The sequence below is a fragment of the Amblyomma americanum genome, chromosome 5 (genome assembly GCF_052857255.1).
Source record: "Amblyomma americanum isolate KBUSLIRL-KWMA chromosome 5, ASM5285725v1, whole genome shotgun sequence".
Lineage (NCBI taxonomy): Eukaryota > Metazoa > Arthropoda > Arachnida > Ixodida > Ixodidae > Amblyomma > Amblyomma americanum.
In genome coordinates, this window is record NC_135501.1 from 25097255 (window position 1) to 25121735 (window position 24481).

Sequence of the window (24481 nt, forward strand, 5' to 3'; positions counted from 1 at the left end):
CGCAGGAGTAACAATCGTGTTTTTCCTTTTATTGCCGTAATGTTCATTTCTTGTCGATCTTGTCGAAAGAAAGCTTTTTTGTAGAAATTCTGCTTGTTCTGGTAGCCAAACGAAGTCTCTCTTGTCCATTTAGTTTGTTTTTAGAATGCACTCCATGCATTCGTTACTGTTTCATACAGGAGGTACCTATTTATCATTGCTGTGTGTTCTGCACACAATGCTTATTGTTCTTTTAAGGTTGTTTCATTTCATACCAGATACTTTATTTTTCCTCACGAAATGAAATTAAAGATTGCTGATCCACACAACTGATTTTGTAAAAACGCTGCTGAAAGACAAGTTTTAAAAAGTAGTAAAAAGGGGGTAAAAGGTGTCCTCTAGCGCATTCATTTGTATAAGAAAGGTGTGCAGCTTACAGCCTTTTTACACTCCAATAGGGGTATGTGTTTAGAGTGCAGGTGCCTTGGCCTGGTGAAGTTGTATACCAACAGCATTTTGCCCCGGTAACCATTCGGGCTTGCTTATGCGTGTCAAAAAGAGAGTAAATTGCAATGAGCGGAAACTGATACGAGATCGGCTGGAACGGCCTGCCCCCCAGCAGGGCTTCATGCTGCAGGCGTTCACGCACCACACGTGTCCGGCGGCGGCGCGCGTGGTTCCGGGCTGCATGCGGCCCATGGACTTCTTGGGCGACGCGGCATTGAAGGCGCTGCTGACAGCGCACCTGTACGGATGCCTGCACCCGCTCAGCTCTGGCGCGCTGACGCAGACGCGCGCCCGCGTCGAGTGCAACCGTGTGTACGGCTTCGTGGCGGCGCGCCACGGCTTGCAGCGCCACTTCCGCAGCGGATCCCCCGCGCTCAGCGAGGCCATCGTGGAGTACGTGAACAGCATCGGCGACGGCGTGAGTGTGCGCTTTTATCTTTGTCATTACTGCATATGCGTATGCTTTCAAACGCGGTAGCTCTGGAGAGGGGAGTGGATGAAGGTAAGAAAACAAACAAGGTGCAATAAAAGCGGAAAGTACAACGCTGAAATTAAAAGCAAAGCATAAAAATTAAAACCAAAATGCGGTCATAATAAGGGCAAACATTGCACGAAGAAAAAGAGCCCATTTTACAATCACTCTATTCGAGCGATCACAAAAAAAATATTTGTAGACAAGGAATCTAGAGGGGCATATAAGGTCCTCCTGAAGGGTTTGACGCGATAGAGTTAATGAGTTAATGCGCATATATGAGGAATTGGTAACTCTCTGCTCAGCAATCATATGTCCCTGGAAATCCGCATATCACTCCTGGCGTAGTCCTGCCGCGGTTAATCGAAGCGCCACTGCCCTGCGATGACAAGTACTGCCACCGGTTGTATCCGATAAGGCCACTGTAGCATGACTGCGCACCCTAAATGCGCAGGCACTCTCGGCGCACGTTCCCGCGCCTATATAATCAAATGCTTGAATAAAGCAATGGTTCCTCTTGTTCTTGCCATCATGCTGTGGCGTCGTACTTGCTAGTTACACCGGTGGGGCTTGTGCGACACAGGTTGGTTGGCGAATAATTAATTTAACTGTCACCTGCCATGGCGGCACGAACAATATGTGGACACACCTGCCTTGCAGTTTGTTGTATGCGCTGCTCAAAATCCCTCTCTGAAGGCGGCTTGAGAAATCGGCGCGATTTTCTCCTTCGGGGACGATGCGTGCGGAGACTATGGGCGGAGCTGCATGGACGTAGGCGGTGCTAACAATGCACCTAATTATTCTCCGTAGGCCGTGTCGTTGAGGGTCGAGGAAACGCCATTCGTGGAAGAATCCGTATCCAGCTAATTTGTGAGCTATTTTGCAGTGCGTCTTTCTGAAGCGGTAGGGCGTTACTGCGAAAAAAATCTTATCCAGAAGAAATCTTATCAACCGGTTCAAAGGATTCCTCATGCTGTCCAATTATCACTGGAGGTACAATGCTGAAATCTGAGCATACAAAAAGAAGTTATTCCACTTGCAATATTAATAACACCAAGATAAAGCAAAATCGCATTTCATACGCCCATTTCACTCGCATAGCGCCGAATATTGGGCGCCACAAATTAGAAACACGCTTTGTAGACATGCAGCGGAAGCTTGTATGCAGTTGTTGATTTGGCAGGGCAGCCTGTGTTAGGCGCACATAATGCAGACGGGAGCAGCCTTTCAATGACCTTAAAAAGAAAAACTGTATTTTTTCCAATCTGAGGGAGAGCGTAGGGAGTTTAATCCTCAACTCTCTCCTGTTCTGTGAGCAGTCCAGTGTCCAACATGCGGGCACCCTTCGATCTGTTCATGAAAAGTTCACCTGTGCCGCTTGTCCGCCCCTTCCCCTTCTCTACCCCTCGTCCCGGCCCCCTGTTCTCTTTTCTTCACATTTTGGGCGACGGCTTCCACCGGACGGTTTTTCTTCGCTGCCTTCTTCGTATCGGCAGTTTGAACAGCAGCACTCACTTTCTGGATACTTTTAGGCGAAAGGCCAAAAGAAAACTGTCGCCCAGCTTGATTCTTATTTGCTTTCAGTCGCTTCTGCTGCTTTTCTTCTGTACTTTTTTCTCAACTAGAAATTTGACAATACAGAGAGGAATTATATATGAGATTCCTTTCCCGTTTATGGAACAATTAAGCTCAAACTGTACGTCCAACCAACCTATAACGGTCGGTCAGTTTGGCGGCCACATCATATCCACTGCCGAAAATTGCCGCACCGTTTTGTTACCATCGGCACGAAACAAATATTTCTTCAGCAAATTAGAACATCAAATATTATCAGTTCGGCTACCTCCTCAGCCTGAAGGCATCACCATGTCTGTTGCTTCCAACGAAACACAGAAAGAGCTAATAGGCGTCTGAAAAACGTCTTGAAAAAAAAAACTGCACATCTAAAGTAAGTTTCACCTAATCAATTTTTCAGACGAACATTTACTAGCCCTCTATTAGCTTTGCTGACACTACGCTTGTAGATAGCTTGAAAATTCTACAGAAGAAATTTTCAAGACTTTTTTTACATTCCTTCATTAGTCCTAAATGGGTTCATGGATTACTTACGCAAATGATTGATTTTAGTACGACCTTTAAACCCCCTAAAACCTTAGAAATGTTAGAGTTCACTTTTCTTTAAAAAAGGCGCATAAAAGGGAACTCAAAGCTGATTTGCAATGACCGGAACAATGAGCCTACATTACAAGAGATATACGGCTGCAGTATAGAGCCAGAAATGCATATGCTCAGTTTGAGAGGGAAACACAGTTTTCAGTCACTGCGTTATCTTACCGAATTCAGTGGACATACCTTCACAAAAAAAAGAAAACGAGCAAAAAAATTAATGTTAGTTGCCACGGAGGAGGTAGGTTTACCTGTTTCGATGATGCAAAAACAGTAAGCAGTTAGATGGCGGGAAAGTGTCGAGTGCAACCAAATGCTAAAATAAAAATCGTTTCGGCTTGGGCCTTTTTCACAAGGATGCTTTGATGAGGAAGTTGCTCTGATTTAGCTGGCAGTGCAGAGCTCGCTAAATGTTCTTAAAATCACTTTTTTTGTAAGGAGGATGCCTACTAGACGGTAACGTGGGAAAGTCAAAACCAGCTCTGCTCAACAGTCCGTACAAGTGAACAAAAATAGGAAAACCAAAAGCGCAGTTAAGTGAGCCCTGAAACGCCAACGAGTAATCACAAGACATTATGAGCAGACAATGGCACAGAGTGACAGCACCGGGAGAAAACAAACTAAAAACATAGGTGCGCATGATGTTATTGTCATCGGCAGTTGATAACAGTGTAATGGCTCACCATAAATTCATGAAGTCACTCGCCCCGGGGGTCCTTAGCAGAAGCAAAATTCAAACAGCCTGCAGACATTGAAAGCCAAGCTGTGAATAGCAAGTGCGCAGCCATGCCGTATTGCAGACTGTAGTCACTGGACCTTATGAGCGGTATCTTGCAAACAGACTTTCCCTTACCAGCATGACATGACTGGATTAGAAGTGGTTGATGGTTGGCAACTTGCACCATCGCACAAAAAACAGCAGTGATGCTCATGTCATGGCAACACCTGAATCACTTCAGTATACGTCCAATGGGTTAGATCTAGGACCCTGCCTTTAAGCCACACAGGGGCACATCTGAAAGATAAAACAAATACATCCAGTTGCATGTATATAAATCTCCTGACATTGCATCACCAAACCGGTCCTTTCAAATCTGTACAATGAAGCTCATATGTTAGCACTACAGACAAGAGATTGCTTAGAGCACTGCACAAAGAGCACTAGTCCAGACGCTCATCTCAGAGCTGGAACAACCGCCATGTCTTTTCAACAACCCAGTACTAGGTGATGCGATTACTTTGCATGGACCTAGCCCCGGTCCTTGCTCCTCTGGCCAACAGTTGGACTCTAAAAGTTCAAACAAACAATAGGACTTGTGGAACGAACATTAGCAAACAGCCTACACCTATACAAGAAAGCATGAAGTGAAAGAAAAGCAGTATCAGCTGCAAAGCGTGCTCACCAAAGCTTGAGAAGTTGAGTAGGCAAGTAAGTCCTCTGAAAACCACTGTCGAAATACCTGTGGCAAAAAAGGAACGTACAGAGAGAAGCAGGGACAGCGTCAGCTGTGCAAGGTGCAATGGTTTACCACAAATTTCAAACAGCCATGCCTGCCAAGGGCCCGCTTCATTACGCTTGTCAAGCAGCCTGCTCATATACAGAGCAGCAAAGAACCTCAGTGCCAGGGCTCTCAATCGTAATAAAACAAAGCTTGACAAGTCAGCGCAGTCACACACCCGGATTGTTAAGATTCTCTAAGTTCTTTTTTATCCTCTGGGTCAATAACCAACCACAGACCTCAGGAAAATCACAAATCTTGCGCACGCATTAGCAGCAAGGCACATAAAAGGCCACAAGCAGAAGAATTAGCTCAGGCACAAATAAGCTAAATAAAGGCAATTATAGTTATTCTGCAAAGTATTCTTACATATTGTCATCATTACCTGCAAAAACAAATCAGAAACAATATATTGCTGGAGTGGTTTGCTTTGTTGACGCATGAACTCATTAAATTTCAGAGCTGGAACAACCGCTTCATGATCACTTGTAAATTGTTAGGTTCAACGTCCGGAAGCAATACATTGATTTTGAGGGACGCCGTAGTGGAGATCTCCGGGTAAATTTGGACTACCAGGCTTTCTTTAAGGTACGCTGACTTTGCATAGCACATGGGCGTTTTTGTCTTTGGACTAAATCGGCTTACGGCCACCGTGGTCGGCATCGAATAACCCGCGACCTTGGGATCAGCAGCTGAAAGCCAATGTCACACAGCCATCGAACGGGTTTCATGATTACTTCATGATAATAAATACTGCAGACTTGGTCCCGCAAGTGTAATACAACCAAAGCATTCTTAACGCGAGTGTCACTGATGGTACTCAGAGCAAGGTGAATTGCAGCACTCAGGTGTCCAAAGAGAGCCCTTGACAAGAATAACATCCTGCCAGAATACGACTGACAGCGCCGGTAAGGGCCATGACATCCACCGCGGCTAGCCAGACGGCTCAGCATTCCGGGAATGCCCCGCCTTTCGTCCTTCGCACACCTCGGTCGCCGCCACCGTTCCACAGAGACAGGTTCGAGGACGTCGAAGACTGGTTGGCCAGCTTTGACCGTGTGGCGGGTGTCAATGAATGGGACGGCGAGCGCAAATTGCGAAACGTCTGCTTTGCGCTGCAGGACTCGGCCAAACGTGGTTTGTGAACTACGCAGCTTCCTTTACCACCTGGGAGGCTTTCAACAGTAAATCAAACAGTATATCGTTAGTCCAAATGCTGTCAGGCCTGAGCATCTCTCAGACTCTGAATGTCGTGATGGCAAGTGCAACAGGTGCCTTCTCGGCGTCTACAGAGATCGAAGTGTCGTTGACGCAGTAAAAGTGTTTCGGAGAGAGTTGTCAGTGACTGCAAGGAAGTGGTCTGGATAGCGGCGGTAAAAGGCAGCATCCATGTAAGCAACGGCAGCCTTCCGTCCGTACTCACGCCAAAGCGCCGAAACTCACGCTGCTCTGTAGAGGGGGGGGGGAGGAAGGGTGTTCAGGAGGCCTATTGTTAGGGAGGGTATGAACGGTTAGGAGGGAGGAGACGTGGGAAAGGATGAGCAGTGAGGTAGGTAGGGGATAAGAGGGGAGAGCTTAAAGGTGGAGAGAAGTGCGCGACCCGAGCGGGTGCGGGAGGAACGGAGGAGCTGGACCATGCGAAAGGCCTCCGTCAGCTCCGAAAGGGAGTTGTGGACGCCCATGGACAGTAGCCGAGCTGTTGAGATAGATGCGGGAAGAAATAATGCCGACTTATGCGCCTGGCGAGCGAGGCTGTTGACTTTGTCCTCTTTGGTGGGAGGAAGGAAGAGAAACGGAGAGAATAGATGAAGCGGCTTAGAACAAATGCCTGTACCAGGCGGCGGAGGTCGTGTTCGCGCATGCCGCTGTGGCGATTGGCAGATTGGCTTATGAGGCGGGTGGTCTTGAGTACGGTGTTTGGGAGTCGAGTGATGAGGGTGGCGTGCTTGCCATTGGACTGAAGAAATAGTCCAAGGGTGCGCAGGGTAGAGGCGAGAGGAATGGGTGTGCTGTCCAGGTAGACGGCGAGGGGAGAGGGCGACAATGCGCCACCCCCAAGGCAGATGGAGCAAAGGCTCAGATTTTGTCGGGGAGCAGCTCAACCTGATAGCCCGGGCGTGAGTCACCACCGCGTGCACACGCACCTGGAAGGTGGTCTCCATATCAGCAAGATTGCCGATGGCTACCCAGAGGGTAATGACATCGGCGTAGAAAGCATGAGGCAGAGCTGGAATAGTGCGCAGAGCACGTGCCAGCGGGAAAAAAGGTTAAGAAGAGCGGAAAGAAACTTGAGGGGTACCCTAGTTGCCAAGTGAGAAATAAGTAGAAAGTGGGCCGTATCAGATTTCGCCTCTGCTGCGGCTAGAAAAGCGGTGACATAATCATGGACACGGGGCCCGGCATGGAGAGAGGAGAGAGCGACCAGAATGGTGGTGTGATGTGCGTTGTCGAAGGCACTTGCGAGGTCTAGCGCCAGGACAGCTACAGTGCGTTTGTGGTGTGAATGGTAAGACATCCACGGAAAGCTGGAGCATGACATCCTGGGAGGACAATAGGGGGAAAAGCATAACATGTCCGGATATATTTCATGGCCATCCAGATAAGCCTGCAGGCGGGCCAGGATGACCTGCTCGAAAAGCTTGCCGAGTCAGGAGGTGAGAAAGATAGGGTGGAGGTGTTCTAGGGCAATAGGTTTGTCGTGTTTGGGGATGAAAGAGACGCGTGCCCGGGTCAACGAGGGGGAGGAGTGCCAGCTTGCCAATGTGTATTGAGAAGGTTAGTAAGGGCTTCGAGGGAGGTGGGGTCTAGGTTTCGGAATGCTTTGTTAATGATGCAGTCCGCCCTAGGGGCCGAGGTGGTGCGAAGCGTGAGTAGAGCCGCACGAACCTCGCCCAGAGATATATCCGCATCAAGATCGGGGTGGAGGGAGCCGGAGTAGATGGGAAGGGGAGTAGGGGTCGGCGCCGAGGTAGCGGCTCCGAAGGGCCGCCAGGAAGTCATTACCAGCGATTGGGGAGGAGTGAAGGAGATGGGAGATATCCTTGTGCTGGGAAGCTTTGTTGAGGGTAGGGTCTAGCAGCACCCTGAGAAGCGACCACCTGTCACAGAGGCCCAGGTTGCCGGCCTTACGATCGCAGCTCTGGCCCCATTGTTGCCGGAGAGGAGCGGTGCTCCTCTATGTTCGGCGCCAGCCGGGCAAACTGGGGCGGAGGCGGTGATTGTGTTTCTGGGCCTGCCAGCGGCTGTGGACAGCGTGATACGCCTCACAAAGGTGCAGGCAGACAGCTGTCTGCCATAGTAAAGTGTGGTGCATCAGGAAGTGTGGATATGGCAGTGCGGACGTCCGCCAATAGGGTCTAAGTCCAGGCAGATAGCTCGGTGATAGCAACAGAAGAGGAAGTAGAGAGGCGAGTAGAGGGGAGCGGTCCCAGTAAACTTCCTGGATGCCTGGATGAGACGAGTAGAGGTACCAGCAAGAGGGGAGAGAGAAAGTGGTGCAGAGGACATAGTGATTGCTGCCGAAGGACACGCCTGTATTAATCCATGTGGGATTGGCAACATTTTTGGCGAGGGCAAGGTCTGTACTCGTGTCTCGTTAGATACTGGATCCAAATCTGGATTCAGCGAAGTCATTAAGGACACAAAGGCATATGTTCTGAACAAAAGTAAAAAATGAGTGGCCCTTTCGGCTGTTCTAGGAGTAGCCGCAGCCGGTATGGGGCGCACTCAAGTCGCCCAGAACGACCAGGGTGTTGCGGCCCGTGCAGGAGAGCGTTTTGCGGAAGACGAGGAGGAGAGGGGCTGAAGGGACTTTGAGAAGGCTGTACATATTGAGAACAAAGAGGCTTGGTTCAGTGTGACGGCTTGTAAAGATTTCAAGGAGGAGATGGAAGTAGTCCGAAACGTCCAGCTGTTGCAGCACAGCAGTAAGCTTGCGGTGCACCAGCGTGGAAACGTTAGGGTGGGCCTCAGAAGGAGCATAGAAGGAGGCATAGTCGGGCAGCTTCCAGAGAACTAGGAGTTCCTGGTGTACTAGGACGCTAGGGAGAGTGTTAGGAGGGATGTTCTGGAGGTGAAGCTGCAGGGTGCACCGTTTGTTGCGGAAACCCCGACAGTTCCACTGCCAGAAGCTAAGGTGCGCTGGGTGTCTGGCCATGATAGATGGCGTGGTCCTCGGATGTAGTCTGTAGCGCTCTAGACGCCACGGCGCTGAGGTGAGATTCGATGGTGGCCACGCGGGAGTGGATGCTGGCGACGCGCTCCTCAAATTTCGTTAAACGGGCTAGGATGCACTGCTCAAACGCCTCCAAGAACGAGGCTGTTTGACGAACGACGTGACGCTCGGGTGAGACGGCGTCTGAGGAGGGGGATCGGCGTTTGTGCGGGGGCTGCCGGTGGGGAAGGAGGCACCTCATCGGCTCCTCAGCTGGCGCCGGCGTAGGCGGCGGCGGTAGAGGTGCAGGAGCTGTGGTAGAAGGCGGAGGAGGAGCAGAGGAGGACAGACGGGCTAGCGCGTCTTTGTGACGTGCTAGCTGAGGCAACAGCTCCTAAATTTGGAGCTGCTGGGCTGTGATAGTGGTTCCGAGGGCCGTGATTTTGGGGTCGGCGTAGGATGCTGCGATTTTCAGCTCACAATGTGGTGACGGTAGAGTTGGTGGCGGGGGTGCTGGACGCCTCGGGCTTAGGCAGAGGCGGGAAGGAGACGGAGCAGTGGCGGATAGCGGACCGGGCACCATGGGAGGTGGAGTCGCGACGGGGATGGGCCCGGTGGGAGGCTCTGGCGGAGAAAGTTGGGGCTTGGAAATAGGTGGGGGTAACGATGGGCCGTTCTGGTCGAACGTGAGCCTGCACGGGCCCGAGGCCGTGACGTGTGCCACCTCCACAGAATGCAGCAGGAGACACAGGTCGGGGGCTCGCCTGCATTGTGGGCCTGGCCGCAGTGGTGACAGAGGGCAGACTTGGGCTTCATACAGACATCCGTGCGGTCACCTCGAGACCAGCAGTTCGTGAAGGCCTCGGCTTTCGGGCGGAATGGGTGGCAACAGTAAATCCCCGAGTTGAAGATGATGGTGCTGTGCAGGGTGCTGGTGCCCACGAGGTGATGAGGGTGGATTTGGAAGGCCCGATCTGGCGCATGTCGGCGACGGCGTAAGGTGTGTTAACATTCATGAATTGGAGGTCTTGGACAATTTGTTCCCGTGTTTGGGAGTCCACGATGTTGTATATGATGCCGCGGAGGGCGTTGTCGGGTGTGAATGTGTAGGCACGCAGGGGGTAAGAAATGGGGCCCATGCGCAGATTCAAGACCCGGAGCTCGCGGCTCAGATGGCTTGCTCCCCAGGCAGCACAAGAGCATTGGGCGGACTCCGGGCGATCATTGACAAAAGTTGGCATGAACGGTGTTCCTACATTGGCATTTAGGCAAAGCGCTACCACTTTGACACATTGGCCCCACTTTCAGGCCAGTTTCGAGCCATCGTTCTGCCGATAGAGCGGCCAACGCAGGCCTTCGGCTCGTTCCGCGACATGGGCCAGTAAAGGTCTCGGATTGGCTTTCCAGCTTTCGAACACTGGCATCCGGCTTTCGAAAATTAGTATCCAGCTTTCAAACATTGATATCCAGTTCTCAAACACTGGCATGCTACTTTTGAAAATTGGCACATGTAATATAACAACCCGCTGGCCAATGAGTGAAAGTGTGGATGTACGATTCAACGTAGTAATTATTCATAAATGAGGGTGCCAAAGAACTCAAGGAAGAAACCGGCTCATTGCATCGAGTTACAAGGATTACTCTTCTAGCGCATGCACGATGGATTCCTCTATTACCAGCTATCCTCGTAATTAAACGAAAGGAGGACCCAAGAGCATGGTGGCAGAGGCTCTGGGAAAACCATTTTTTTTAAAGTTGGCTGCGTGCTGATGACTCAGGTTGGACAACGCAGCTCGGCAAGCTGCTGTGGCACGAGTAATGCATAAATAGAGTTCTTAACGGAACTGTCAGTAGTGAACTGATCAGTCATATCGGAAGTAATCGTAGCACTCCTCTTGCAAGAGCACTCTTGCTCTGCATTCAAACAATTAAATTCCTCGTCCAGCTCTTGCACGATGACCTCACGATGAGTCGAGCCTACAAAGAGATGCATAATGTCATGATAAGTCTAAATATGGCCGTCGCAGGACAAAAAGAAATGATTAAATAACACTGAATTTTGTGAGGCACAGTCCGCCTGCGGACACTCGCAACACATATTACAGTATAATTTGTAATAACACCGCATTAATTGAACGAAGTGAAATTTAATTTGCCTTGTACCAAATGGGATACATTTATTTTAGTGCGCCGTGTCGCACCTCCACTAAAGATATTGCCGCGAATCTTTGCAGTGTTTTACCCTTCTTCAAATCTGCCGCCACGCCACTTTATCGCTTTGTTTGCGACGCAAGACGCGACTAGCTTTGTCTCAATTGATCGTAGCCAGGCAGAGCTGATTCTACGTTGTTCCGGAATGTTCTAGTAACTGTGCGCGCTTTTTCTCGAGAGTTCGCTATTAGCTTTAAATTTTGCACGGCCTACAGCGGCGGGCATTCTGATCGACGAGCGCCGAGCACGCTTGTCGCTTCCCCGCCGCCGAGTTATTCAGTCCATTGTGGGCGCAAGTCAGCCCAATAAACAGTTCTCTTTTAAAAGAACTCTGGTCCCTCTTCATTGCTCCTTCGACTGCCGTCACCACTACTACGTGACACCTGGTGGAGGTGCTGGGTAGCCTTCCATATGTTCCGGATGCCCCTTCGAGTCGTGACGCCAGCCCTTAGCGCTTCGCATCCGAGGACGAGCCAGCAGCTCAGCGAGGAAGCCGACGTCTCCAGGGAGACGAGCCTGAGTTCGGAGCCCTGCCGGACGGCACCAGACAGCGAAAAGACACTGCTATGAACGCCGCAACCTCGCCGAAGATGTCGACACCGATCATACTGCAGCAGCCGCGGGTGCCGCCAACTTTCAATAGATCTCAAGGCAAAGACCCCGAAGAATGGTTAAGCCAATTTGAGTGCGTGGCATCATTCAACAAGTGGAATGATGCGGCGAAAATTGGACACGTATTTTTCTCATTGGAGGGCTCTGCAGGCATCTGGTGTGAAAACCACGAGTCTTTTATAACGACGTGGGAACAATTCAAAAATAAACACTTCAAGGTATTCACCATTGTCGTGAGAAAAGAAACAGCCGAACTACTTCTCGAGTTCAGGATCTACCCTCCGAATGAGCCCGTCCGTGGCTAAGTAGGAAAGATGATGCGCCTCTTTCGCCGCGCCGACCCCCAGATGACCGAGGAAAAGAAAGTTCAGTTTTTAATGCGGGGCGTAAAAGAACAACTCATTTGCCAGCCTCGTCCGCCAGCCGCCAAAAACAGTCGACTAATTCATGCAATAAGCCTGCATGATAAAACAGACCCTCGACGTCCGGGCACGGCAGTACAACCGCCCTTCCTCTGTCTGTGGAATGTGTCTGGACTCGACGACCACCACCAGCGACAACCTGCGGGAAGTGATCCGCGAAATCGTCCGCGAGGATCTGCGGCGATTACTGCCATCCTCCCCACAGCCGCAAGAAGTGACTCTCATGGCCGTGATACGGGAAGAAGTGCAACAGGCACTTGGCACCCAGACGGCCACAAAACCGCTGGCCATGACCTACGCCGATGCAGTACGCACTCCTCAGCCCCAACGACAACCCCTACAGCCTGTGCGACATGAACAACTTGCTCCCAAATGCCGCCTCCCTGCAACCGCCCGCCCAGCCTACGAGCGACGCTCAAGCCACCGGAAATGCGACGCCTCAAGGACTTCCGACAACCGACCGTTGTGCTTTTATTGCGGCGAAGTCGGCCATATTCTTCGTCACTGCCCGTACCGACGTATCGTTCCTCGAGGATTTGCTGTTAACGCCCCACTACCAAGCTTCGGCCAACGTCCGCAGGATATCACCGAGTACCTGCGTCGAGAGGAGTACACGCCGAACCGCTTTTCGCGCTCACCATCGCCGTCAACCTCGCGCTTTGCGTCGCCACGCCGCAGCTACTCAGCCGCGGTACGAGGATGGTCTCCCAGCCCCAGTAGGGGTAACTAAAGGCAGCAATCTCTGGAAGTGAAGTTGCTCAGGAGCGAAACGCCAGATATCCTCCAACTACAACGCCCCATGAAGACGTAGCACTCGCTTGGCAGCATGAAGACCCTACGCTCGCTACACCGACGACGGACAAAATGACAACCATGACCAGGACGCGAACTGCATTTAAAACGTCGCCGCCCCATAGAAAACCTTCGACTACGCGCCCCACCCGCGATTCGAATACGCGACAAAGCAGTGACCCGACGCCGAGTCCGAATTGCAATGCAAGAGCCAACACATCCTACTAAGGAGTGACTATCGACGGCTGGAAAGTTAACGCTCCTGTCGACACCGGAGCAGATTACTCGGTGATGAATGGAACATTCGCTTCGCAGCTGAGGAAAGCCACGACCGCTTGGGACGGCTTACAAATTCGCACCGGAGGGGGCCACCTCATTACACCATCAGTACGATTCACAGCGCGAGTGACTGTCAAGGGACATACCTATCCCGCGTCCTTTGTTGTGCTACTGCAATGCTCCCGTGAAGTAATCTTGGACATGGATTTCCTTAATGATCATCAGGCGATCATCGGCCTGCGATCCAAGCTGATCACGCTTTAAACGGCCGAGACCGTCCCTTCGATGAAAACTCTGGAAAATCACTTTGCCTTGAGTGTCCTGGAGGAAGAAGTGAGGGTCCCACCTCGTTCAAGCGTTATCGCGACCGTAGTCGCGACGAAAGCTTTTAATGCTGAAGCCGTCATCGAGGGGAACATACAGTTGCTTCTAGACCAAGGAATGAACATCGCAAGAGGCATCGCACATTTCCGCAACGGCCAGGCCGAAGTACTGCTGAATAACTTCAGCGAAGAATACCGGCAAATTAACACAGGAACGACGATTGCTTTCGTCGACGAAATATCCGACGTACGAGACTCCTTCGCCTTCTCCGATTCCTCCGCAGAAGATTTGCCTGACCAAGACAACTTGGCCACTTTTGACGTCAACCCAGCCCTGCCCCGGAACAGAAAAGACTAGACCCGCAATCTGCATCGAAGCTACAGCGACTGTTTTACTTCATCGCCGAAGGTCGGACAAACGCCGATTGCCAAGCATGGCATTATAACTGACCAGCACGCCCGACCTCTCCGTCAAAGCCCCTACCATGTGTCGCCGCCAGAACGACAAGCCATTCGGGAACAAGTGGAGTGAGACGCTTCGCGACGACGTCATCCAGCCATCAAACAGCCCATGGGCGGCACCGGTTGTTCAAGTGAGAAAGAGAGTCGGCGCACTTCGGTTCTGCGTTGATTACCACAGCCTGAACAACATAGCAAAGATGAATGTCTACCCCCTCCCCGCATTGACGACATATTGGATTAGCTCTGCGACGCCAATTATTTCTCTTCGATGGACCTCAAGAGCGGCTACTGGCAAATTGAGGTCGATGAAAGAGATCACGAGAAGACGGCATTTATCACTCCGGATGGGCTCTTCGAGTTTGAGATGATGCCATTTGGTTTCTGTTCCGCATCAGCGACGTATCAGCGAGTAATGGATATAATACTGGCAGGCCTGAAGTGACAAATTTGTCTGGTATATTTAGATGACGCCGTTGTCTTCGCCTCGAACTTCAAAGGGCACCTCGAAAGACTTCGAACAGTATTAGACGCCATCAAGTCGCCTGGCCTAACCTTGAAAGCAGAGAAATGCCACTTTGCCTACGAAGAGCTGTTGTTTCTAGGCCACATCGTTAGCAAGGAAAGAGTACGCCCTGACCCCCAGAAAACAGCTGCTATTGAATAGTTTCCACCGCCGGCCGATAAGAAAGCAGTGCGCAGATTCCTCGGACTGTGCGCATACTACCGACGACTCGTGATAACTGACTAAGGCAGACGTGCCATTTAAATTGGAATCCCCGCAAGCAGAAGCCTTCAAAGAACTTCAGCGTCGTTTACAGTCCCCACGGATCCTCGCGCATTTTGATGAAAACGCCGATACTGAAGTTTATACCGACGCAAGCAGCGTGGGCCTAGGCGCCGTCCTCATTCAAAAAATCTACAGCCTGGAGAAAGTCATCGCATGCGCTAGCCATTCCCTTTCCAAGGTCGAGGCTAACTATTCGACAACCGAGAAGGTGTGCCTTGCAATCATCTGGGATACGTCGAAATTCTGCCTCTACCTGTACGGATGACCGTTCAAGGTAGTCAGCGATCACCACGCGCTGTGCTGGCTTGCAAACTTGAAGGACCCCTCTGGCCGCCTCGCTCGATGGAGTCTGCACCTCCAGGAGTTTGACGCCACCGTCGTTTACAAGTCCGGACGCAAGCACTCTGACGCCGATTGCCTCTCACGAGCCCCTGTAGATGCACCGCCGCCGGACGACGATGAGGATGCCTTCCTGGGACCCATCAGCTCCAGCTCTATTGCCCAGCAGCAACGCTCGGTCCCCGACCTAAAACGCCTGCTCGAGTGCTTGGAAGAAAAAGTTTCTTCACCATCCGCCTCATTCAAGCGACGACTGTCTTACTTCTGTGTACAGATTGATGTCCTCTTGAAGAAGAACTTTGCAGCGAACAAAACAGCGTACCTCCTTATTGTATCTGCTTGTCTCCGCGTAGAAGTTATACAGGCTTCACACGATGAGCCGACAGCTGGACATCTCGGGTTTATTCGCACCCTCCGCCGCACTCAAAACAAGTATTATTGGCCCCGACTGTGTGCCGATGTCGCACATTATGTGAAAACCTGCCGAGATTGTCAGCGACGATAGACTCCTCCCATCTGAACAGCATTTGTTGCTTTTCGCGTTATTTACTTGTAATCCATCGTGTCGATGCTTCTTTGAGAAGGGAGTAATGCCTCGAATCTTTGCAGTGTTTTTTCCTTCTTCAAATCTGCCGCCACGCCTCTTAATCGCTTTGTTTGCGACCCAAGAAGCGACTAGATTTATCTCGATTGATCGCAGCCAGGCAGAGCTGATTCTATGCTGTTCCGGAATGTTCTAGTAACTTCGCACGCTTTATCTCGAAAGTTCGCTGTCAGCTGTAAATTGAGCACGGCCGACAGCGGCGGGCATTCTGTTCGACGACCACCGAGGACTCTTGTCGCTTCGCCGCCGCAGAGTGATTCAGTCCATTGTGGGCGCATGTCAGCCAATAAACAGTTTTCTTTTAGAAACAATTTTGCCGGTCTTGATTGGTCCTTCGATTGACGTCACCACTACTACGTGACAATATTCAATGTGACAAAAACCACGCAAAAACTCCCGTATGACAGTCTAGATAATTGCCTTTTTTTCATTGAGAGATGACTTGGGCAAAAGCTTTAATCGTAAATTACGGATTTTCTATTGCACCTGCAAGCGTGGATGCCAAATAGAAACAGTACAGAAGTAGTACACATATTCTTACCAACTGGTCTGCAGTGAAACACTAAGCAGTTCTGATATTTGTCCTTCATAAGCGGTACATGAAAAAGGTATTCATGAATGCATCGGATGTCAGGTCACATTAATTCAAACCCGCTGCTAGAGAAATTAGTGAATGTTTGGCACTGAAGACGAAAAATAAAGTTCTTACCATTCGGGCAGATTTGCACTGCGCACGACATCAACCCAGACATTTCGCAGTGAGAGTAAGTGCGCAAAAGTCGTCTTCGTGCTTGGTCTCGTTCTCTTTTCCTCCCAGGAAAAAGTAAAGCCGCATGTCAAAGCAACACTTATTCCCAAAACCACATTCATTTCCGAACGTCGTCATCATCATCATCATCCTCATCAGCCTTACTACACCCGCTGCAGGGCAAAGGCCTCTCCCATGTCTCTCCAATTAACCCTATCCTTTGCCAGCTGCATCCACCCTTTGCCTGCAAACTTCTTAATCTCCTCCGCCCATCTAACCTTCTGCCGCCCCCTGCTACGCTTACTTTCTCTTCGAACCCACTCGGTTACCCTTAAAGACCAGCGGTTATCTTGCCTTCGCATTACATGCCCTGCCCAATCCCATTTCTTTCTCTTGATTTCGACTAGGATGTCATTAACCCGTGTTTGTTCCCTCATCCACTCTGCCCGCTTCCGATCTCTGAACGTTACACCTATCATTTTTCTTTCCATGGCTCACGTATCTCAAGGTAAAAGAATTGTGGTACCTACAAATAAGATATTTCAGGCCAGGATAGAAAAGGGCGTCGGAGCTCTCATATAGTATCAGATGTGGCTTTCCGCTTGCGCAGACTACGAACGGTGCTAGCTCGGGTGTCCTTGCTTTTTCGTCGCGTTGGTTGTGCGGTTGGGCGCCGCTGTGCCAGACAAGAGAAGACCTGTCAATAAAGGATGTGTCGTGATGACAAATCGCACTGTGTCGAATGGCAAGGGAGACGAAGGCGATGGGGGGGGGGGGGGGGGAGGGGTTGGCTGCAGGGCTAAGAGCCGTTTTGTTTTACACAGCTTTTGCGGTAGCGAAAAAAAGTTTTCAGCTGAAAGGTGGAGACAGGAAGATCTTTGAAGGGGGGGGGGAGCACGAAAGACGAAGCGCGTAGGTGAAACAGCTAGCAGAAAGTGAGTAAAATCAGAAAGAAAAAAGAAGCGCTTCTCGGGGTACGTGGTTAGCGCACTACCTAAAAAGGCACGACACGGAGAAGAGTTGGGGAGATACGGGACTTGAAAGAGAGAGCCGGCGGGGCCGAGAAACATGTGAAAGGGGTGTGGAATTCTCGGAGAATGAGTCATGGGCAATTCAGTGGGAAATATCTGTAAGAAACAAGGGCATGAGAAACGCGGAAGCATGAAAGTATTGTTGCAAAACCACCGGAAAAACATCATGTGCGGCGATCGAAAACTTTGAAGCGAAAAACGTGGAGCTTCGATGTGTATTTCGCCAAAACGACTTTAGACACTCGGGTATTTTGTTGTTCCGTTTTTTAGTTTAATGTGGCTAGAAACGTATCATGAAATAACAAAAATATCAAACAAATAAAATATTGTGCAAGCAAATTCGCACTCTTTAATAGTGTTATATACGGTATATGTGGCAAACAAGCTAGGTTAATATGCGTGAAACACTATTTGTCAGCAGATTTATTCACAGGTCGTCGAAGATTTCTCAAATTTTTAGTTGGTGTGGAAGTTTCACGCAACAGAGCAAAAACAAGCCGAAGCATCTTGAGTACTGATGCGCATTGATTGATTACAAACGTCTTTATTTCTTCAATGTTCTCCGAACATGTGGGTGGACCGCCTAGTCCGGTAGTCCACTGGCTGCTGCTGCTGCGCTGGCCCTCCCCACCAGCCAGTGCTGACGGTCAGGATCATCGCTGAGCAGAATAGCCTCCCACTGCTCCTCCGAGGGGTTGGGAATGGGGTCAACTAAGGGATTATATTGGCATGCCCACACCATATGGTAGAGGTTAGCTACCGCTCCACAATGTGGACACTGTGGGGAGTATAGTGTAGGGTACCACTGGTGTAATTTAGCTGGTGTTGGGTAGGTGTTGGTTTGTAGTCTCCTAAGGGTGTTCTCTTCTAACTTGTTGAGGGATTTGTGTGGTGTTGGGTACTCCTTTCTGGCTGTTCTGTATGGCGCAAGATTGTCAGCATACACTGCTAAGCCTATTAGGTCGCGGCACCCTTCATGGTCATCAGGGGGAGACGTCCGGTATAGAAGAGCTCGGGCATGCCTGTGGGCGGCTTCGTTTCCTCCTGGTAGTTCCAGGTGACCGGGGAACCAGATTACTGAGACCTGGTTGGGTGGATGCTTAGTCAGCAATGACAACCCTGACTTGTGAATTAATCCGTTATTGAAGTTTCGACAGGCGTTCTGGGAATCAGTGAGCACAACGGCGTTGGGGTTAGATGCTACAGCTAATGCAATAGCTGCCTCCTCTGCGTGAGTGGGGTTAGATGTTTTCACCGAGGCGCAGTTCACCATCGACCCTGAAGGCGTTGAGACCACAATAGTCATGACTCCATTATTTGGTCCTGCTGCGTCCACGTAAAGGGTGTTAATTTGCTTGTCCCATTTCTTCTGCAGGGATTCACCTCTTGCTTTCCTCCTCTCGGTGTTATATGCGGGATGCATATTCCGCGGAATGGGGTGCACGTTTATGCGTCTTCTCACATCGCGTGGGACCTCTTCCCTTTGGTCAATTGTATAGGGCAGATTAACATGGATTTTATCGAGCAGTTCTCTGCCGGGTTTTGTGAGTGCGAGACGATTCAGTTGTGAGAACCATTGTGCTTCCCACATCTCTTTGAGGGTATTATGTACTCCTAGAGCCATGAGCTTTGCTGTTGGCGTGGAGTTTGGTAGCCCCAGTGCCGTCTTGTAGGCTTTCCTGATGAGTACCTCCAACTTTTCAATTTCCGACCTGGAGAGGTTAAGGAATGCCGTCCCATACATTATCCGAGAGATCACGAAAGCTTGCACTAAGCGGATGGTGTCCCTTTCCTTCATGCCATGGTGTTTATTTCGGATACGATGTATCATGCGGAGGATTTGCTCGGTGGATGTTGTAAGCTTCTTCATAGTGGTGGTGTTCTGTCGCCCCTGCGGGATATACTGCCCTAGTATCTTGATCTCCGTGGGTTTCTGTACTGGGTGGTTCTCTATATACACCGAGATGTTCTGCGCTAGGGGTGTCCTCGGGTTCTTCAGGATTAGCAACTCGGACTTTTCCGGCGCACACTGGAGACCTCTCTCCCTGGCGTACCGGTCCACCGTGTCGGCTGCTGCTTGAAGACGCTCCTCGATCTCGGCGTCACTCCCCGAGTTGCACCAGACAGTGATATCATCCGCATATAATGTGTGTTGGACGCCGGGGATTTCGGAAAGAAGGCCTGGTAGATCTTTCATAGCCAAATTGAACAAGAGGGGTGACAGTACCGCCCCTTGCGGAGTTCCCCTCGGGCCTAGTGTGATGGGATCTGATTTTATTCCACCGAAGTTTATAGTGGCTTGCCTGACTGATAAGAAGTTTTTGATATAGTTGTAGGTTCTTGCGCCACAGTTGGTATCGGCGAGGCTTTGCAGGATGTTTTTATGTAGAACGTTATCGAACGCTCCTTTCAAATCAAGTGCCAGGATGGCCCTTGTCTGTGACTTGGGAGGTGTCTCAAGGAGGTCTTTGTACAGGTACAAGAGGGCGTCCTGTGTCGATAGGTGAGGGCGAAAGCCGAATTGAGTATTAGGTAGGAGGTTGTTTTCTTCTAAGTATCTACTCAGTCTCGTGTTGATGACCCTCTCTATGAGCTTCCCCAAACACGAGGTCAGCGATATCGGTCGTAGATTATCCAGTTTAAGGGGTTTGTTCGCCTTCGGAATGAACCGAACCTCGGCTGTCTTCCAGGATATTGGTAACGTTCCTGTAGCCCAATGCTGCTCGTTGAAGCATTCCACCAGCGCGGTGATGGTGTCATCGCTGAGGTTAAATAAGAGCTTCGCTGTTATTTGATCTGGACCTGGAGCTGCATTTTTTCTCATGGCCGCGATTTCTGCTTTGATTTCTTCTTTCGTGAGTGGGAGGTCCAGCTTGGGATTTGGCAGTCCAGGATACTCCGGCTGTTCCACGACTTGGTCCGTGCACAGATACCTGGTCTTGAGCTTTTCGATCAACTCTGTGTCCGTACCCGGGGTGGTGTGTACGATCTTCGTGAGCCTGTCTTTAGTGGCCGACTTGCTGCTGCTGGGGTCGATTAGGACACGCAGGAGCTTCCAAGTCTTTGACACACCTAGCTTCCCCTGAATACCATCGCAGAGCGAATGCCAGTTCTGTCTGGTTAAGGATATGGCATAGGATTCTGCCTTTTTGTTTATCTCCTCTATTTTTTTCTTGAGTTTGCGGTTAAGCCGTTGTCTGCGCCATCTCTTTGTCAATGAGTGCCTCGCTTCCCATAAATGTAGAAGGTGCGGATCGACCGCTGGGCAATCTTCTGTCGTGCAGACCTCTTTTGTAAAGGCTTTCAGAGAGTGCACCTCATCTTTAACCCATTCCTCTAGGTCGGTAATAGTATTTGCAGTAGATGCCTGGGCCTTTCTCCACCTGTCCCAGTTCGTAACTCTTGCGATACCTATATTGCGCTTGCACGCGTTTGTGCTTATCTCCAGAGAGAGTATGAAGTGATCGCTTCCCAGGTGCTGTTCGGTATTCTTCCAAATGGCGTTTTGTATGTTCTTGGTGAACGTCAGGTCAGGACATGTATCTCTACTGACACTGTTTCCCAGCCTCGTAGGGTAAGTGGGATCGGTGAGGATCGATAACCCCTCTTGCGCCACTACTTCTTCTAGTTTTCTGCCTTTCGGTGTCGCCGCCGGGTAGCCCCATGAAGGGTGTGGTGCGTTGAAGTCGCCTCCAATCACGCAGGGGGCATGGCCCGCTAAGGTCAGAAATTTCTTTATGAGGGAACCCAATTTTGCGTTCCTGTCTTTTGGAGGGCTGTATACATTCAATACGTGCGTGCTTGCCGCTCCTCTCTGGAGAGGAAGAATAGTTATATAGCAGTGCGCAACATCCGGCTCGAAAGTGTCGTGCAATATGGCAGTGTATAATTTGTGCACTAACGTGGCAGTTAACTGGTCGTGCTGATAAGTCACATAGTCTTGGAGCTTCATAGGCATTAGGTGGGGTTCTTGAATTAGGATAGCTGCCGGTGGGTCAGATTCCTGAGATAGAAGGAGATTAAGAGCAGCCTGCTTTCTCCTGTATCCCCGGCAGTTCCACTGCCAGATCTTTACTCTAGGTTTGGCTGGCATGTTGAATCCGTATCGGATGGTTCGTCCACGTGCATTGTACGAGCGAATTTCGACTTATGCCTTTTATACGCAGGTTCCTTCCGAAGTCCAGAAATTGCCGTCTCCGTGTATCGTCGGTTGTTTGCAATCTGATTTCGAATGTCTTGGAATTGAGCGTTCACATAAATTGGAAAAGCTTGAAACTCCTCCTTGAAGGACCTCAGTTCTTGGATGATTTGTTGGTAGACCTCGCCTAAGGCAGGCTGGGAGCTAGGTACTGCCTGCTGTTTTTGGTTTTCAGGAGTCGGCTGAGCTACCGGCGTTATTGCGTTAGTAGTTGCTCGCTTAAGCTCTTGGTTTTGGATTGTTAAAGCGGTCACTTGTTTTTTCAGACTTTCTATCTCGTTTTTGAGTGCTGCTAACTCCGTGTTATTCTGAGGGGAGGAGGAGGGAAGGGGAGGCCATTCTGCAAAGCTCACCTTCGAATCTGAAAGCTGGCCCGAGGACGTCTTCTTCAGCGCCCCGATGGGCTTGTTGAGGTTCTCCTGCCCTTGTTCTTTACCCGCCTCCACTTGACTGGCGTTCTGGTTGGAGCCTGTTGCCCGGCGTCTTGAGCTCGAACGGCCGCGAGAGGCGGAACGAGTGTGGGAGACTGATGACGACACTCCTCGCCGTCGCGATGTAGGCTGCCTCTTCTGCCTCGTCCTGCTCCTGCCTTCTTGATCTTCAAGTTTTGTTGTTGATGACGCGTTTGATGACGCGGTACTAGTGTTCTTGTTCAGCGGTCTCTGGAATTTCTATTTGCAGTCTTTTGCTTAAGTCTTGTGTGGACCCTTGCACAGCGCGCAAACGGGTGTACACTCGTGCGTCTCATCTGGACTCGGCGTTCCACAGGTTTGGCAAGCAGCCCCCTTGGGTTTCGGGCAGACGTCTGCTCGGTGACCTGGCGTTCCACAGTTGATACAAGCAGCCCTCGTTTTACGGTAGATGTAGCAGCGGCGCTCTGACCACCCGTAGTTGACCGTGAAGGGAACCTTCTGCCCGGCGAAGACGATGACTGCCGACGTAGTCTTGCCCAGTCGGCGCGCTCCCAGGATTGTATGGCTGGGTGAGGAGACGTCTTGGAAGATAGAGTCATTACTCACTTCAGGCTTGATATTATGTATTACACCCCTGCAAACATCCTCTGGCAAGGCAACGTAGGCGGTGATCGTTATACTCTTGCCGTCGAGGTACAGACAATTAAGCTTGGCGAGACGGAACGCGTCTTCCTCACAGTGAGTACACACCATTATAATGTTCTGCTGGCTAACAACGCGCAGCGTTGGCTTTTCTTGTAGAGGGGTGTTGAGGGCTGCTTGGATCCCTAATTCGAGATCGTAGGAGCGTGGAGCCACAGATTGCAGATCCACCGTGGTTTTAGGTCGGATGATGACTTTGTATGGAAAATTCTTGAGACTCGGTAGACGCGGAGGTCTCGGTGCAGGAGGCTCTCGGCGTTCTTTCTTCTCCTGCTCTTCCTTGGGAGGTGTGGATTTAGCTTGCGCCCCTCTGTCGTTGTTGCGCCGGGACCATATGTTCCAGCCATGGCTGTTGTCGTCCTTCGGGAGATCCTGCGGGGGCATCAGCTGCTGCTGGGATGTTGGTACATGACTGAAGTCCATCTCCGTCGGGTCGTAGCCTCTTAGAGTATTCATCGTGGTCGTGGCAGTCCTGGATGAAGCGGGAGCACTCACTGGCGAGCGTCGTTAGACCCGCGTTGCGCGAACGCTATGCCGCGCATCCGCGGGCGCACCGGCGTCTCCGCGGCGATGAGGCACCCCAACCCCTTGGCCGTTAGGGTTAGCGCTCCTCACGGGGTGACGAGAAGTAGACAGGCTGTAGCGCCGAAAATGTGGCACTCACAGGCTCACTGGTGGTACCAGGCCGTGTCAGGCGTTGAAGGCAACTCGTGGATGATAAATATATGGTGATCCAATATTCTAATCCGCCACAATCGAAGATTGTCAACGGAGCCCATGAATCGCACGTCCGCTCGTGACGAACGCTTGCAGCGCCCCCTACTGATGCGCAAATATTTGATGTTTGAAAGAAAAAAAAACAATTTGCAAGTATATAAGCGAGGACCTGAGGATGAGCTATAGCCTTTAATGCAAATTTCGCAACAGAACAATAAAGTGCACAGAAACAACAAGTTGCAACATTACGATTTGCAGAAAGGGAAGCAAAAAGCAAATCGGAAAACACAGGTAAAGGCGCGGTCACAAAGAATGGAGTTGGAAGTATAGAAATCTTTTAGCGCGTGACTGCGTGCGTTAATGAAGCGGTGGCTTAATATTTCGCTCGTGCGCAACATATAATTCTGAATTACTAGGCCACTGCTTTGTTTCTGACGTTACTAAAATTGCGCGCAAAGTCAGCATAGTGAATACACTTGCACTAAGTTATTACGTTTGATTTAGGACCTCCCTTAAGCAGACACAAGCTGCGCAGTGTGGCAGTGAATTATATAGAATGAAGCACAAAATGTGCTTTATATATTAAAAATTTATGAAATGAAAGTTATATTACTTTTTTATAGAGAGAAGCGCCTAAGGGCTGGTTTTCAGATACTCGCGCAAGCAGGTCGTACAAACACGCTTTCAAATACAAAAATTTCATGACAAATAGGCGGGTTATTATAGCCACAAATCAGGAAAAGGCTACAGCATGAGCTCTGTGCACTTCTAAGAAAAAGAATATGTTCTGTTGATTAGCGGCTTGGATAAGCCATATATAATTACAGGCAACATTACCGCAGGTCACGCCAGCTTGCATTCGTAAATTACTAAATTTACGCGGCCTTTTAAAAGAGATTTTAGCGGCTAATTGCAGCCGCTTCTAGTTTCCCAGTATTAACGAAAGAATTCTATAGATCTGTACTGGTTTGTGTTGATGTCGCCGTCGGTCTTAAGCGACAGAGCGGTTCCTCTGTGGCGGAATATGCACAGTCCACTGACCACCCTCGATGTCGTCGTCACGTC

The 24481-nt window shown here is 50.3% G+C and overlaps 1 protein-coding gene across 1 annotated transcript in view; it reads left to right on the forward strand.

Moving 5' to 3' along the window:
• LOC144133747 (endoribonuclease Dicer-like) overlaps positions 1–24481 on the forward strand; it is a 54795-nt gene that overhangs the window by 4114 nt on the left and 26200 nt on the right. The window contains exon 2 of the mRNA XM_077666869.1: positions 602–904. Within this exon, the coding sequence (XP_077522995.1) occupies positions 602–904 (303 nt within the window). The remainder of the gene's footprint in view (positions 1–601; positions 905–24481) is intronic.